The 16558-nt window shown below is 38.0% G+C and overlaps 1 protein-coding gene across 1 annotated transcript; it reads right to left on the bottom strand.

The window, feature by feature from the left end:
• Positions 1–1155: 1155 nt before the first annotated feature.
• LOC108274540 (glucose-dependent insulinotropic receptor) lies at positions 1156–4263 on the bottom strand. The gene is made up of 2 exons (XM_017484753.3): positions 3094–4263; positions 1156–1380 (listed from the first exon to the last, which is right to left on the bottom strand). Exons 1-2 carry the CDS (start codon positions 3966–3968, stop codon positions 1323–1325), a joined length of 933 nt encoding a protein of 310 aa, XP_017340242.1. The 5' UTR covers positions 3969–4263; the 3' UTR covers positions 1156–1322.
• Positions 4264–16558: the final 12295 nt, after the last annotated feature.

The raw sequence follows: 16558 nt of genomic DNA, 5'->3' as shown, positions 1-16558 counted from the left end.
TTAAACACAAACTAAATGTGTTGTATATCCTTTTTTTTTTACATTAGCATTTATTTTAAAGAACGGTGTTTGCCTTCACATCTACCTTCACCATCACAGCTAATGCCTCCTATTATTATGTTCAGATTTTACAAATATTCTGCTGTGATTGTATTAAATGATTAGAAAAGAAATATATTTTCTCAAAAAATCTAAAATCATGCTTTTAAAATTTTTTAATTACATGATCAAATTATGTAGAGGACAGGTTCTTCAGATTATACCTTGTGTGATATATATATTATATATATATATATATATATATATATATATATATATAATTATATATATATATATAATTATATATATAATATATATATTTTTATATATATATATACACATACATACATACAAGATATATTCTGAAGAACCTGTCCTCTACATAATTTGTGATTATGTACTGTGCAAAAGATTTAGACACATGCAATGAAATGCTGTATGAAGATGCCTTCAAAAGAATGCAATTAAACGTTTCTACATTTAACAGTAAACAGTTTACAGTAAACAGTAGTAAATGAAACAAAGTCAATATTTGGTGTAACAAAAAAATTTAAATAGTAGTCTGTGGTACAATTTGTGCAGTTTTATAAGGAAATGAGCTCCAAGTTTTATTGAGCATCCTGCAGAACCAGACACGATTCTTCTGGAAACTTTGTCGCACTTGCTTCTTATTTTTGCAGCAAAACCCAGCAGCCTTCATTATGTTTTTTTTTTTGTCTGAAAAGTGTCTCTTGCGTAATTTGCTGCTTTCTTTAATGTCATACAAGCATTTTTCTGTAACATTTAATTTTGTGCTGGAAAACTAATGTTTGGGAATCTAGAATGTTTTTGAACTGACTTTATAGTGTAGAAGTCATAAAATAAAATAAAAAATCAGAATAAGAATGTTATAAGAATGTTTGTACTAAAACAAAATAGGATTCTAGTGTGGACCAGTTTCTGATAAATACTTTGTTGTAAGGTCCTACACATACCCTTTAAGGGTTCCACCGGAGTAATAACTGAAGAACCATTAAGGGTTACACTTTTTTTTGTTGTTGTTTATTTACAAATAAGTCACAATCAGTGTAGTGTAGTATAGCTTTAGAGGAACCTTGTTCATTTGACATGCTGTGTGCAACCATAAGGAAGAAGTGCCTTTCCATATAAAACAAACTCAAAACATTGATCAGTTGAACATTTAGTTTGAAATATTAAAGGCAAACCAGTCTAATCCAGGCCTAGCCGTGTATCGATGAACTTCGTCCAGTTCTGTCTCCCGCTTTCGGTGTTCACGTGTCCCTCTAGCTGTGTGAGATGCTCAGCATATCTTTTGCTGGTTTCATGTTCATGCTGAACACTCTAAGTGAGAAAAGAAAGCATGAAATACATAATTACAGTCCACCAGTTCTATTTAAACCGTAGCTAAATATATAGATATACGTTTAAATCTGATCTGTTTAAGACGCTGTTTTTAACACCTACTGCATTTATTGAGCTCTGATCCCTTGTGTTCTGTTCAGGTCAACGTTATCCATTTTAATTTCTTACTTAAAGTGGAACCATACTAAACATTTTTGTTTTACTATTATTATTTATTTAATTTTTTTAAATATGCAATTTTGTGTGTTTGGCTAATTGTTTCTATTGAACCTGAAACAGGTTTTTCTCTTGGTGAGAAATTTACTCTTGGTGCATCTTCTATACCTCACTTCATAGTTATATTCCAATCATTTTGCCCCACCTTTAAAATAGATTACAGCAAGTGGTGAAATATCAGTTGACACAGACTGCATTTAGATAGATGGCTCGATAAAGCAAAAAATAAATAAATAAATTTTACAACGCAATATATTACATGGCCTCCATGTCTTATTTGCACTCAGACCATATTACACATGGAGCATCCTTAGGTCTGATAAGTGGTTTTGTGTGTCTTTTCTGTTCCCCAAAAACATACATGTATTGAAGGTAGATTATTTCAGATATGTATATATCTGTCTCAGTAGTTGAGAGCCAACATGGCCTGTGAACTGCACATCCAATACTAAACTGAACACAAGGGTTAAAGCTTTCAGTATAGGCTACAGATATAGCCTACAGCAGTGATTTACAGCCCTGTTTGACATTGTTTTCCCACTCAAACACACCTGATCCAGCTACTCAGCTTATAACTGTTCCTCCCTGAATGGAAGTGTGTTAGTGTTAGAGAATATAGCGAAAGCTGAATTTCAGGTCTACTGCAGGACCAGTGTTGGCAGGCACTCTGCTACAGTGTTGAGTCAATTAAATTCATATCAGTTGTTGAATTAACACTATCTAGTGACGAATAACCCAGTACAGAGCTCTAATGAGCACCCACACATTTGAATAAAGTTGTACAACACGTTTTCCAGAGCTTTTTTGTTGTTTTGTATGCTTGCAAACGTGTACATACTTAGAGTTTTGCACATTAAGTAATCATTCCTTGCACATTTTGATGTGTACCTGCGCACTACAGAGTTTGTCCTTATAATAACAGCCATCTAATATAATAGTGCACTAAAGTTGTGCTACTTTATAGTCATGTCTCCAAGCTGGTGCCTGTAAGCTTTCCTGTGCTTCCAGCAGACTTTAAGCACAAAATGCACTAGTGCTGTTGGTTGAAAATCGGTAGGTTCCCACAACGCACTACTTAGGGTTTCGGTGCAAATAATGTGCCCTAGGTTTTACCCTAAACCTAAATGATGTACCCTAGGTTTTACAGCAGGGGTGTCCAATCTTATGGTGCAGGTTTTCATTCCACCCAAGCAGGAGCCACACCTGATTCCACCTGTTTAATCAGTAGATCTTGGCTTTCAATAGACTCAGGTGTGGCTTCAGTTTGGTTGGGATGAAAACCAGCACCCACACCGGCCCCTTTCCGGATAAGATTGGATACCCCTGTCTTACAGAATACCAAGGTGTGTGTGTGTATGTATGTATGTATGTGTGTGTGTGTGTGTGTGTATATATATATATATATATATATATATATATATATATATATATATATCTCAGACAGGCTTTGTGCAGGAAGATAGTGTGTGCAGGAACCTTGTAGTCTTGATGTGGCACGGTGTACACACTCTTCTCCACACCTGTCTCCACACAGCGGTGCGCAGAGCAGGACTGCCCCATATGTAAAGCGCAGGAGTGCTGAGCGCGTTAAAGCGCGCCATGATGGCGAACGCGTTGGTCGCTTCGTTCCTAAAGCGCAACCCGCCGTTTGACAGATATCTGATCATGATATTCACGAAGGAGGGACACCACAGCGACAAAAAACACATCACCACGAACACGATGAGACGCAGGGACTCTTTCTTGCTGTCTCTCTCCGGACTGGGCGCCTCGCGTCCGAGCTGGTGCTTGGCTATGATATATAACTTAATGGTCATCAAGACTTTGATCACAACTATTATCTGCAACGTCATGACGCCGAAGGCGATCAGTTTGACAGCTTGTGTGACTGGTAAAACATTTTGAATAGTCAGGAGTAAGTAGGTGTACACCCAGCAGAACACACAGCACGCGACGACGAACCAGCGCGCGATGAAGCGGTTGTAAAAGAACGGGTGCGCCACAGCCAAGTAGCGGTCAAACTGCGCGAACAGAAACGTCATCACGTTCACGCCTAAAAACGAGGGCAAAATGTACAAGGTGCTGTTTCGGGACGGGTAACCCTCCTGCACGTCGAAAATCCCGAGGTAATAGACGGAGAAGCCGGTGAGGGTGTCGCTAATGCTGGTGTTCAGCATGAAGATGAAGCGGTTCTGCTGCCGCAGCGCCCGAGTGCACAGGATCCCCAGGACCACAGAGCCCGCGAGCAGAGCCGCGCATGTGGCGAACACTATGTGGTAAATAAAAATGAAAAAGTCTCCCGGACTTGTAAAGTCAACCGAGAGAGAAATGGTGGCATTTAAACTAGACATTTCTTTAAAACAACAACAACAACAACAACAACAAAACCCTGAAGGCGAGGAGACTCGCTCGTCCTCCACGACCAGAGGACAGGGCGGTGTTATATGAGCTCTGTGTAGAGACCTGGGGGACTTGGACTCACTTTTTTACCAAATCATTGTGCCAAATGTCAAATGAGAGCAGCCTTCACCTTGTAAAGATTTAAGAAGTGTTGTTATTTATGTTGTTGTGATGTAGGCCATAGACATAGAGGCCTACTTTTGTAGTAAAACAGTGTAGGCCCATTTATGACTGCTTCATTAGTTATTAAAGGCATTATTATTCACGTGGTCATTCTTTCTTTAGTAAATCTTTAGTAACTGCCATATCCTGATCAGGGTCATGGAGAATCTAGAGCATGTATGTTTCTGGGAGGTGGGAGAAAACCACACAAAAGCCATACATTCACAGAAAGAACACACAAAAGTCAACACAGACAGTAACCCAAGCTCAGGATCACAACAGAGACCCTGGGATTGTGAGGTGGTAACACGACCACTGCACCACTGTGCCATCCTTCATGTTTAACAGATTATCCCAAAGCAAGACAACAGAAAGAATGTGTGTGTGTGGATGTGCGTGATTCCCTGCAATTATATAATGATATCATGATTCTATAATTGTGTCCCATCCAAGGTATATTCTCATTTCATGCCCAATGTTCCCAGCATAGGCTCCAGATCCACCATGACCCCTGACCTGGCTACAGCCGTTACTGAAAGTGAGTAAGTGAAGACAACAGAATTCAATACACACTTAAGTGATCAATTTGACTAGCCTAAATAAAAAATTATGAGGATTTCATTTACCTCCCATTAGCCTGGTTAATTTCTTGAACCCACTGTTTTACACTACGTACACAACAAAATCCTAGTTGTCATATTATCGTTAGGTAACTACTTACTGGACGAATACACTCATACAGAGCAACATGATCCAATTCTAAAAGACTGCCAAGGACCGATAACCTGTGCTTCAATTAACGACACAACTTTCTAATAGCCGTTCTGAAGACTTCTTACTCAATTGATGCATTCTGCAACTGTCAAAGTGACCTTGGAGCGACTTGGTGCAATGACTGCCAATGGTAGTGAAGACAGTAGAGCGCACGTGATCCATAGCCTCCTGTGCTCACTAGTAGAAGCAGCAGCATTGCAGTAGTAGCCAATTAGCAGGTTTAAAGCAAAAATAAATAAATAAATAACAGAAATAATAATGAAACATTCACTTTTTGTTGCAATCGAGCAGTACCCCAGTGTAGCTCCTATCTTGTGTGAAATGTCCGGCGTGTCGCTGCTTCATCGCCCGGGAACGAGCAGCACCGAGCCAGACACTTCACCCAGGAAACACAGAGGCCACGGCCTAAGAGCTGCGATCCAGCTCCCGGTCACCATCGAACACATAGTGAATGACACCCTGATGGTAAAGCTCACTTACTGAGATAGGAGCTACACCAGGATTTTGCTCAAATGCAACAAAAAGTGAGTGTTTTATTATTATTATTTTGCCGTAAGTGTGTGTACAGACAGTACCCCCAGATCTGGCTACAGTGGTGGATCCTAATCCCAGGGTTTTTTTGTACCTTTTATAATTAGGTCTTTAGGATCACTCTTTGTTTGACCTCACTACTCAGATCTGTTTACCAAGGGTGGCATTAAGCTCCCAGTGACATAGCCCTGAGGTTCCCTGAAGTACACAAACCCCTCCACCACAACAATGTCTCAATCTATGAAGGCGGTAGGCTAGTAGCGGATTACCAACAAGTAAACAAGTAAAGTTTCATTATTAAAGGTTTAATTTAAATATTTAACCATGGAAATTAGTTATAATATTTTTAATTATTGACTTTAATGTTCATAAAGCATAAAGCCTACTGCCTAGTATTTGGTAGGTCCGCTTTTTGCTTTAATGACAGAGTGCACTCGAGCTGGCATGGACTCCACAGGATTGTGCAAAACCTTATGATCCATTTTAGATCAAACCCATAAGAGTGCTGTCTGAACACATGCTACAATAGAAGAGATTAGGCATGAGGAAAATCTAACCTTTAGTACAAAGCAGTTAACATGAGCAATATCACAGATTTGCTTACATTTAAAAACAGGGACCTAGAAATAGTGCAGAATCTTTAATATTGAAATATTCGACATTCAATTTAACAGCCAATATTCACTATCATTCTGTATAATGCAACACAGCCTTACCCTCTTTCCCTCTTTGGGTACGCAATTACAGGTTAATCTGATGAAAAAAAGTGAGAATTTAAAAAGAACAGGGTGAGCAGGGCACAGCACAAGACACAGCGGGTTTACATTGTGTTATCTGCGTGATTGTAGTAATGCATAGGAAATAAAGGATGTATCTGTGGTTCGGTGTCATCTGCTGAGTTGTTGATTTGGAAAGAAAAATCCTCTAGCTATTTTCGTAGGGCCTGTGCATTATCACTTGGTGTTGCTATTGCTCTGTCAGGCCTATGATTCAGATCTAGATGGGTCAGGACATTATGCAGCATGCAGTCATGTACTGTGCCCTTCCTCCACTAATATTGGCACCCTTGGTAAATATGAGCAAAGAAGGCTGTGAAAATTTTTGTCTTTCTTGCTTAAGCTTTTGATCTTTTGTTCAAATTTTCACAAATATAATCTGGATTTCAAACAGGATTATCCAAAAAATATATATCTTTGTTAAATGTATGTACGCAAATAGCTTTGATTTGAAATACTTGAAGGTATGATGCCAGACTGTGAAGGGCCTTGCAGCATTTTCCGCATGGTTTCTTCTCTCTCATGCTTTTGATTTAAATGCAGCTGGACACGAGCGCAATTAAGCGAAGCTTTGTTTGTTTGCTGTAACTCCCGGGCTGACTGTCAGTCCCACTCCGGTCCTCCTGCTCGGTCCCCACGGGCTTTAGGTGTTTTTCAGACTGTTTTGACAGGTTTGAGAGACCGCAGAGGAAATCCTCGAGTCGATTTAAAAAGTTTAAAAGCCTCTGTGCGGGCTTGCAGTGCGTGCGCCCTAATGAGATGTCCACATCTGCGTGTTTACTGTTACTCTGATGGCTTTGCTCCCGCATGGCCACCCTGATTAAATCCAACTCCTCCACTTTGGTTAGTGTTTTGGGCCTCGGCCCCGTCCTGCCCCTCAACAGCTTCGGGAACGTGCTGCTGTTCCTCTTTAATGTCCTCTTGGCTACGACCATAATCTTTCTCAACGTGTCCGTGTTCGTGTCCATCCTGCTGAACAGGTCGCTGCGCGGCGAGAACCGTTTCATGTACATGCTGAGCACGTGCCTGAGCGACGTCTGCTCGGGAGTGTCGTACTACTACTGCGGCGCGCTGAACGTGCGCGACAGCTACGACTCTCCCACTCGCACTTACTACGTAGCGCCTACTTTTCTGGGTCTGTCCTACATGGCCATTTTAGCGGCTCAGGCGGATCGCTACCACGCCGTGTCCGCGCCATTCAAGTACTCACAGCGCATGACGCGCGGCCGGACGCTGGCAGTGATCGCGGTCTACTGGGTGTACGCGTTCGTTATCGTAGCCGTTAATAACCTTGTGACGGTAGGCATCGCCAAGCAGGTCACAGGTTTCGGCACTTTCGTGAGCAACATTTTCACCGTGATCATCATGATCGGATTGAACGTGCGCCTGTTCCTGATCGCCAGGTACCAGCTGGAGCGCGAGCCGGCCAGCGCGGAGCGGGAAACCAAGCGCGCGTCCGTCTATCTCATAGTGATCGTGGCTGTGTGCTTTCTTATCGCCTGGCTGCCAATATTCTTGCATATTATCGTGTGTAATTTCTCCGGCACCCCGTGCTACTCGTTTCGCAACGAGGGCTCGGACCCTCTGCGCATCCTGCCGCGCGTAAACGCCGCTCTCACACCCGTGCTGTACATCAGGGGCTGCGCGGGGATCCGCGCCACACTGCTCGCCAAAGTGTGGAAAGGGTGCTACAGGGTAAATCCGAGGCCTTTCTCTCTCTCTCTCTCTCTCTCTCTCTCTCACTCGCTCTCTCTACACAACACACCTCAAATTAACAACACTTTCATTAACCTTCCACCATACTCCCAGAAACAGAGTAGCCCATTAAACTTCAGTTTTCCTTGTCGCTGGGGTGGTGCCATCTTTTGTACCTTTACAATATTATGCATGTTTTACCTAAGGAGGTGTATGTGTTGTAGGCCTACCTTAAACTACTAACTGGAAAGTCCTTAAAGTCCTACTATGCTTCTTTAAAAAAAATTTTAAAAAAATGAAGGTATAAAGAGACGCTACCAAAGATCTAGCCCTTATAGTACCACCTCAGCGCAGAGGAAAAGTACAGTTTGCTACCTTTATTCATGTGTACCATACAATCCTCACCTTTATTATGCATAACAAAATCCACAATGTTGATATGAGTTTGTATCAGAGAGCTCTGAACGAACCATAAAGCACAAACATAACCAATCCTCTTAACTTTCCAATGCTGGGTACTGGAAACTAACTAAATGTGAAATTTGAATAATAAGGGGTGTCAGAACTAAATGCCAAACAGCACAGACACTAAGGTGTCATTTCCAAATGATCAGGCCTAGAGTAGCGTACAGCTGGTCAAAACTGTAAAACTGGCACTTGGTTTATTAACTGTGCTGTTACGGTAACACATAAGAAATAACGAATGTATCCTGGCTCTATGTAATGTAGTATTGCTGAGTTATTGTTTTGGATTTAAAACTTTTAATCTTTCAACTTTTTTTGTAGAACTTGCGAACACTTGTTTATGTTGCTATTGCGATTGCTCTGTAGTTAAACTGACTAAAGCCTGTGATATAAATAGGCCACAGCAGAACGTATCCTTCAGCTGTGCATACAATATAACAAAATAATAGGCTCCATTTGCAAAACTCAGCATTATAGGAAAAAAGACAGGACTCTTTATGTACACTATGCAGGGACACAGTGGGCAAAGCTTGAAGATTCTACAGTGTGATTGGCTATATTCACCCCCTCTTAGGTTATAATCTAAAACAAAAATGCTGTTGTTTTTAAGGAATAATAATGCTTTACAGACAGCTGACTTTCCATAACATGATCAAGAAAGCACTCTGCTGTATGCTGTAGTGTTGGTCATTAAATTGAAAAGAACTGGGCTTACAGCTCACATTATTTTAGGTTACATTTTAGACTGGTGAACTGCTTCTAGCCTAAATCATACACACCAATGATGGCCTCACATACATGTGTTAGATTAGCTGTTGTGGTGGATTGAAACACTTGAGCAGTGTCACAGCTGTTATTTCACTCACATAGAGTAAATGCATCAAGGAAATCAGTTTATCTATAGGCTAATGCTGGTTCATTTCATCTGCTGTTATCTTTTTCCCCATATAGAGTTTATCCAGGTATCGGGAGAGGTCTGTCGCACCCAATGTCCAGTCTGTTTCCATGCTAGTCAAAACATAGAAGAACAAGTCCAACAGAGTAAAAACGTGATGTCTTTGTCATGAAATATACTTCTTCAGATTAATATAAGATATTTATAAAGTTGATTATGTGGTTGGAGAACGGAACAGATTATATATGTTCAAATAGGCATACAACTAAATGTGTTTATTTTTGTGTTGTCGATAAGTTAAGAGCCTTTTTTGTCAGTCCTGCTAATATGTTGTAATTACGTGTTTTGTGCTTGGGTTTGAAGATTTTGTTTAGGATTTATGTTGAGAATAAGAGTCAGATGCTACCTCCAAACCCGCGTACTACTGTACTTAAAAGTAAGGACCAAATGACATAATACAAACTGTTTTTTTTTTTTTTTACTATTTCATGATCATTTAACTAAAATGATATTTTTTCTTTTCTTTCCGTTGTGTTTTATTATCTTTGATGTGCATAATGATTTGTAATTGTATTATAAATGTAATAAATGTAAGTCCAAGAAAAAAGTAAGAAACATCCGCACCATAAGTGATCCTGCAGCTTACATCGACAGCTTCAGGCATACCACAGGCGTCGTCTCCAATTTTGAAAACATGTTGGTGGTGAATGAATCTTTAATGTGAAAATTATATCTAGAATTTATCCCTTATCCAATGCAAAGCCTTTAAAAAAAAAGTTACTTTAAATACAGTTTAAAAGGAATAAACGCAAATTCATTTACTCATCTTCAGTAACTGCTTCATCCTGGTCAGGGTCAATAATTGAAAATGTTTCTCATCAGTTGTAATGATAACACTATTATGTTTATACAATAACATAAAACAATTTAATAATAATAATTATCATCATCATCATCATCAAGAGAAGAAGATGATTATAACTTTCTGCATTATAAGGGATCTAAGGTCTGCCGTAATAAAACAGACTAAATAACATTAACCTGTCGCCAGATGGAGTCTCTAAATTAGTGGCCTAAAAATAAAACAATACCATATTTTAGGTTTAATACTCCAGTCTAACAGGCATCACATTAAAGCAATTTAACATAAAAAAAAAAACAATTATGTTACATTTGTGTTTTTTTTTTTTTTTTTTAAGGTCAAACTAGCAAGCATTCCACTTATTCTCAGCATCTGGATTTTAAAATATTCCAGCTTTCATACATTACCGTTCATGCGGAGCAAACAATTATTTAATTGATTTTTTTGTTAACTTATTTTCTTTATTTTTAATTTGCACTTTTTTCATTCTACTGCACACCTATTGACCTTATATTTAAAGACAGTCACATTTCTTAGTCTATTGTGTTGTGATGTTTTCTGTTTTTGTCTGTCTGTCTGTTCAGTCTTTCTGTCTTCTGTCATTTTTTGACCATGTAGTACACAGTTAAAGAAGGGAATTATTTATGATTGCACTATCCGGTGTCACCCAGATGAGGATGGGTTCCCTTTTGAGTCTGGTTCCTCTCAATATTTCTTCATCATATCGTCTCAGGGAGTTTTTCCTCGCTGCTGTCACCTCTGGCTTGCTCATTAGAGATAAATTTATACATTTAAAATGTATAGCCAGAATTGATATATTTCTGTAAAGCTGCTTTGTGGCAATGTCCATTGTTAAAAGTGCCTTAGAAATAAAATTGAATTGAATTGAATTCTGTCTCCCGGATTCAGTGCAACTGATCTACTTGTGTTGACATAGGCTTAATTAATCACAATATAAGGTTTTCTAACATTAATAAAGTTTGCTTTAATGTTATAAAGTCATCTGTGAAGTATTCAAAATGTAAGCTTATATTTTAATATTATTAACCAACAACTGGAAAACAAAAAAACTAAATAAAATAAAACAAAACAGCTCTTTTCTGTGTGTGCAGATAATGTACAAAATGCATCCATTAAACAATTTTGGTGCTGCTTGTTAGTCCCAGAAAACACATTCATTTCTAGAGGTGATATAGCCTGATAACAGATACAGTCCCCTCCGACAGTACTGAAACAGCAAGGCTAATTATTTTGCTTTTGCCATACACTAAAGACATTTGGGTTTGATATCAAAAGATGAATATGAGATGATAGATCAAAATTTCAGCTTTCATTTCTTCATATTTACATCTAGATGTGTTAGAACATGGCACCTTTTGTGGCAGACCACCCAATTTTTAGGCAAGCAAAACAGATAGGCTTAAAGTAAATTAAAGTAAATAACACTTAATATTTGGTTGCTTTTCTCTTGCTTGCAGTAACTGCATCAAGCCAGTGACCCACAGACATCATTAAACTGTTGCATTTTTCTTTTATGTTGCTTTTCCAGACTTGTACTGCAGCTTCATTCATTTGTTTTTCGTTTTGGAATGTTTCTCCCGTCAGTCTCCTCTTCAGGAGGTGAAATGCTGCTCAACTGGCTTAAGATCTGTTGATTGACTTGTCCAGTCTAAAAACTTCCACTTTCCCCCCCGGATGAAGTCCTTTGTTTTGTTGGCAGTGTGTTTTGGGTTATTGTCTTGCTGCAGGATGAAGTTCATCCCAGCTAGATTGGATCATTTTTTTCTGTAAATTGACAGACAGATTGTTTCTGTAGACTGTTGAATTCATGCTGCTGCTACCATCATGCTATCACCATTCCAGAAGCAGTCATGCAAGCCCAATCCGTGGCACTTCCTCCACCATGTTTCACAGATGAGCTTGTATGTTTTGGATCATGAACAGATTCTTTCTTTCTCCACACTTTGGCCTTTCAATCTGACTTTAAAATTCTTACTGCTGATGAGTGGTTTGCAGTTTGTGGTATTATCTCGAAGTCTTCTTCAAATGGTGGATTATGATACCTTCACACTTGCCCTTTGGAAATGTTCAGTGATGTCACAAACTGTTGTTTTTGTGTTTTCTTCACAGCTCTAACAATGTTTCTGTCAGCTGTTGTTTTCCTTGGCCGACCCATTCATTGTTTGATGCTCAGTACACCAGTTATTTATTTCTTTTTCAAGACAATCCAAATTGTTATACAGGCTATGCCCAATGTTTGTACAATGCCTCTGATTGATTTTCCCATTTTTCTCAGCTTCAAAATGTATCTCTTTTCTTCCATAGACAGCACTCTGATCTTCATGTTGGCTTATCCTTTACAACAACAATTGCTATTCCATGACCAGACTACACTCTCCCAGTATTTCATAAGCTTGTCCAAATGAGTTGTAGCAAACTTTAAATGAGCTTCGACATGTTGATTCCATCAATATGTTTTGTTAACAATAAGGTTGCGAAGGTCTTGGGAGAGCTCTTTGCTTTTACCCATCATGAGATGTTTCTTGTGTGACACTTTAGTAACGAAAAGCTTTTTTTATAGACTATCAATTTACCAACCCAGCTGATATTAATTTGCACAGATAGGAGGTATAATTACTTATGGATTTCAGCTGGTTCCTTGCCTTACCTTGCCTTGGAGAACTGCTTTTTCTTAGCGTATTCAATACTTTTTTCCTGTGTCATTCCACTTTATTACACATAACTTTATTTATGAACTTTAATGTTGTGAATTCTTTATATTTCCAGATTTATTGCGTTAATGCTGATGTCTGGTGAAAATTTCATATGAAATATATTTAATGAAAAAAATGTTGGCGCGTTCAATACTTATTTCCCCCACTGTAAATCCCATGCACTAGTTATCTAGCTAGCTAATTAATGTGATAGTTTAGTAAATGTAACATGGACCAAACCGGGGACCCTGTGAGAGGGCAGTGCTACCTGGTGCATTCTTTGACAGAGCACTTTTTGTTTCTTTTTTTTTTTTTAAACATTCATTTCATGTATTAGATGTTCATTTAACATTAAAACAAACACATCCCATTTGAGTCAGCACTAAATACTAAAGGTCAAGAAGTCTATAAAAAAATGCAATAACAGTTCTTCTCCATCACTCCATTGAAAACTCAATCAAATGTACGCTTCAACAGTAAATTATAACGTCATTGAAGGCAGCATATGTGTATTAACTCCACAGCAACCATTATCTCTGAGACATGTTGTGCCATGATATTTGGAGGCTGTGGGGCTCATTATCTCAATACACTGGTGATATTAGCAGAAGATAAAGCCCTGTGGTTATGCATAGGGTCTGAATTTCATTTTAGATCCGCTTGATTAACCCTGTTAATGATACCAGTGATACCAGTCAGGAAGAATGGCTCTCTCCAAGGTGTTAGTGTTTCTCCATAACAGGCAAATTAAGATAAGCGGCAGTGACAAGGTCATGTATTTGTGTGCATTTTGAAGGGTATCAAGATGCCTTGTAATCCAGGTAGACAAAGGGAGCTGTTAATTCATACCCTGGGAGCAATTAGTATAGCTGATCAGTGATCATTAGGGTTAAATGTGTGTGGGTATATGTGTGCATATGTCAAACCATGTAAATCAGTTGTACTGAACTCGGGGGGAAAACAGGTCACACAGCAGATGATAAGGCTCAGGAGTATTAAAAGCTGTATTAAAACACAAATCATGTTTTGCTTAAAGGGTGTATTTGACAAAAGCAATATAAACTAGAATGTATTTAAAAATGAGAGTCTTTTGAAATAAAGCAAACATCACTTTAACCTGAAATTGATCACACTTACATTGCACTTATGTGCAATATGAAATAAAACAAAATTTTATTCAAATAATTTACACAAACCCTACACATTTTCTCCGATAGATGCTGCTACACTGTTCAAAGTTTGAATCTAAGAATGACAGAAACCTCGAAACAAGAGTACGACGATTCCCTTTTCACAGGTTAAAGACTCTGACAATACTGTGAATGACATTGCATTTGTAAGTGAATGCATAATTTTCTCCATTATGTATGATGGGGAGGTGAATGTAGAGTTCAGGATATTGTTCATGTACTATTTACCTTTAATCTATTACTTTTTTTTTTACCTTCAGGAACCTTTTTAACCAACAACTGGAAGCTGCTGTGGCCGAGTCATAGCTCATATTACTCCAAACATCCAGTCAGAGCAAACACTACTCAGACAATGACATGAAACAATGCAAAAGGGTAAAAACCCTGTTTCAGCAGGCTCACTGACTTAAAAAAAATAAATAAAATAAATATATATATATATATATATATATATATATATATATATATATATATATATATATATATATATATATATATATATATATATATAGATAGATAGATAGATAGATAGATAGATAGATAGATAAAACAATAATAAACCCTGTGTTGAGAGTTTCTTATGGCCAAGCTTTCCTCCACTTTATTAAACCGTAAATTAAACATTCAAGATCAAATGTGCATCAGGGTTGGCAGATGATTCATAAGTAGAGAGGATATTCTAATTCAGTTCATATTTCTGTCTGTGTGGAGTTTAGCCTGTGGCTAATGATATTTCAGGGGTATTCCTGATACTGATACTGTAAGCATATATAGTGTTCCTGAAATGCTCCTATCTATAAAGTCTATAAAAGCTACAACATTGGAGGTTAGTGAAAGTGAAAGTCAGTGCACAAAAGTTGCATTTAAGCGTGAAGCTGCAAACTTTAGATCGTTATATTAGTATTTTTAATCAGTCCCTCCAGGATTTTGCGATTGCAGAAATGAATGCAAAATCAAGCAGACTCCGCAATATTCCGAGAAGTTTGCCATTTGTAAAAATTACCGCAGATTTTCTGCAGATTTGTGCTTACATCATCACAACACGCAGTCAAAGTCCTCTTCGATTCATGTGCATCAAACATGAGTGCAGCTAAAAGCATTTTGGCTGTAACAATCACAAAAAAAACGCCTCTGTCTGTAACAGATTCAGTCAAATGGCAGGACATGGCGCTGACTAAATATATACTACAAGTGAGGTCAGGTGTAATTCCATACCTGCCATTGTCAAGATTAGTATCACATGCTCAGTAATTGATCTCCTATTTCAAAAGAAGAAAAATCTAGATTTTTGTAAATATTGACTTATGTTATCAAGTTAACTTGGAAATCCTGTTTACTGGAACGGACCTGAGACAGCTGAGAATCCAGCACAAACCCAGGACAAAATAATTAATCATTTGGGATATCTCAGTCATTTCAGCATTAATGACAAGACATATATGATAATGACTGACTATTATGAAAAAAAAAAAACAAAGCATTTAAAAATAATTATATACATATTTGGATATGACTGAATGAGATCCAGTATATTTAAGCTAAATTAATTTAATCAAGTTGACCCAACAAGCAATTCAGGGATGAGATCTTCGACTTCAAATGTGAATCTGAGAGCAAATGGAAAAAAGCCAAGCAATCACCGGCAGCATGCACACAATGTGCCTCATTTATCAATCTTTTAATAAAGCCAAACCAAACTAAAAACTTCAGTGGGAAATTTTTTACAAAGGTTTCAGAAATCTGCTGGTTTTCCCTCACGTGTCGATGTTGAATACCAGTCACCTGTAAATTACCATGCGTGTACACAGCACAGCTTATTTCCAGTTGGTGTCGCCCACAAAACTCCATAAAAAGGTCAATCTCACAGTGCTGAAATGATGAACAAAAGGCAAAAATAGACTTTCTCAGTGATACAAGTGAAAGTTATTTGGCTCATGCTTAAGCTAATAAAATATTATTTTTATTGAAAAAAATGTTTTATAACAATAGATATGATTTAACAGTGTAACAACCTGCTGACGAGGCCAAAATCTGGAGCCAAACTACACAAGATGGTAATTAGATGTGAGGAGAAAAGAAAATGGTTTGACATTAAAAGGTCAAATGGTCTTATTTGTCTTAATTAATGGATTTGTTTTTCATATTTAATATTTATTTAGTCAACGCATTTAATATGAAATTACCAGGTTTCACCAATTATTCAGTAAACGCATGTGTGCAGTTGATAAAAGTGCAGTAACTCATCATGATTTATATGATCTGAAGCTGAACAATTGATATTTACATTAGTCTTCTTATACTTAAATTTACACACACTTGGGAGCACAAGTAGGATATGAATGTTTTTTCCCCCCGAAATATTCAAGAATAGCAAATTTCTTGTGTAAATACTCCTACGAACTGAGTTGCATAAATTATCTTAAGCTTACTGTGCTGTTTACAGACTACATTGAATAAAACAAAGTGACAGACAGTGA

The sequence above is a fragment of the Ictalurus punctatus genome, chromosome 14 (genome assembly GCF_001660625.3).
Source record: "Ictalurus punctatus breed USDA103 chromosome 14, Coco_2.0, whole genome shotgun sequence".
NCBI lineage: Eukaryota > Metazoa > Chordata > Actinopteri > Siluriformes > Ictaluridae > Ictalurus > Ictalurus punctatus.
This window is presented reverse-complemented; position numbering and strand designations above follow the sequence as displayed.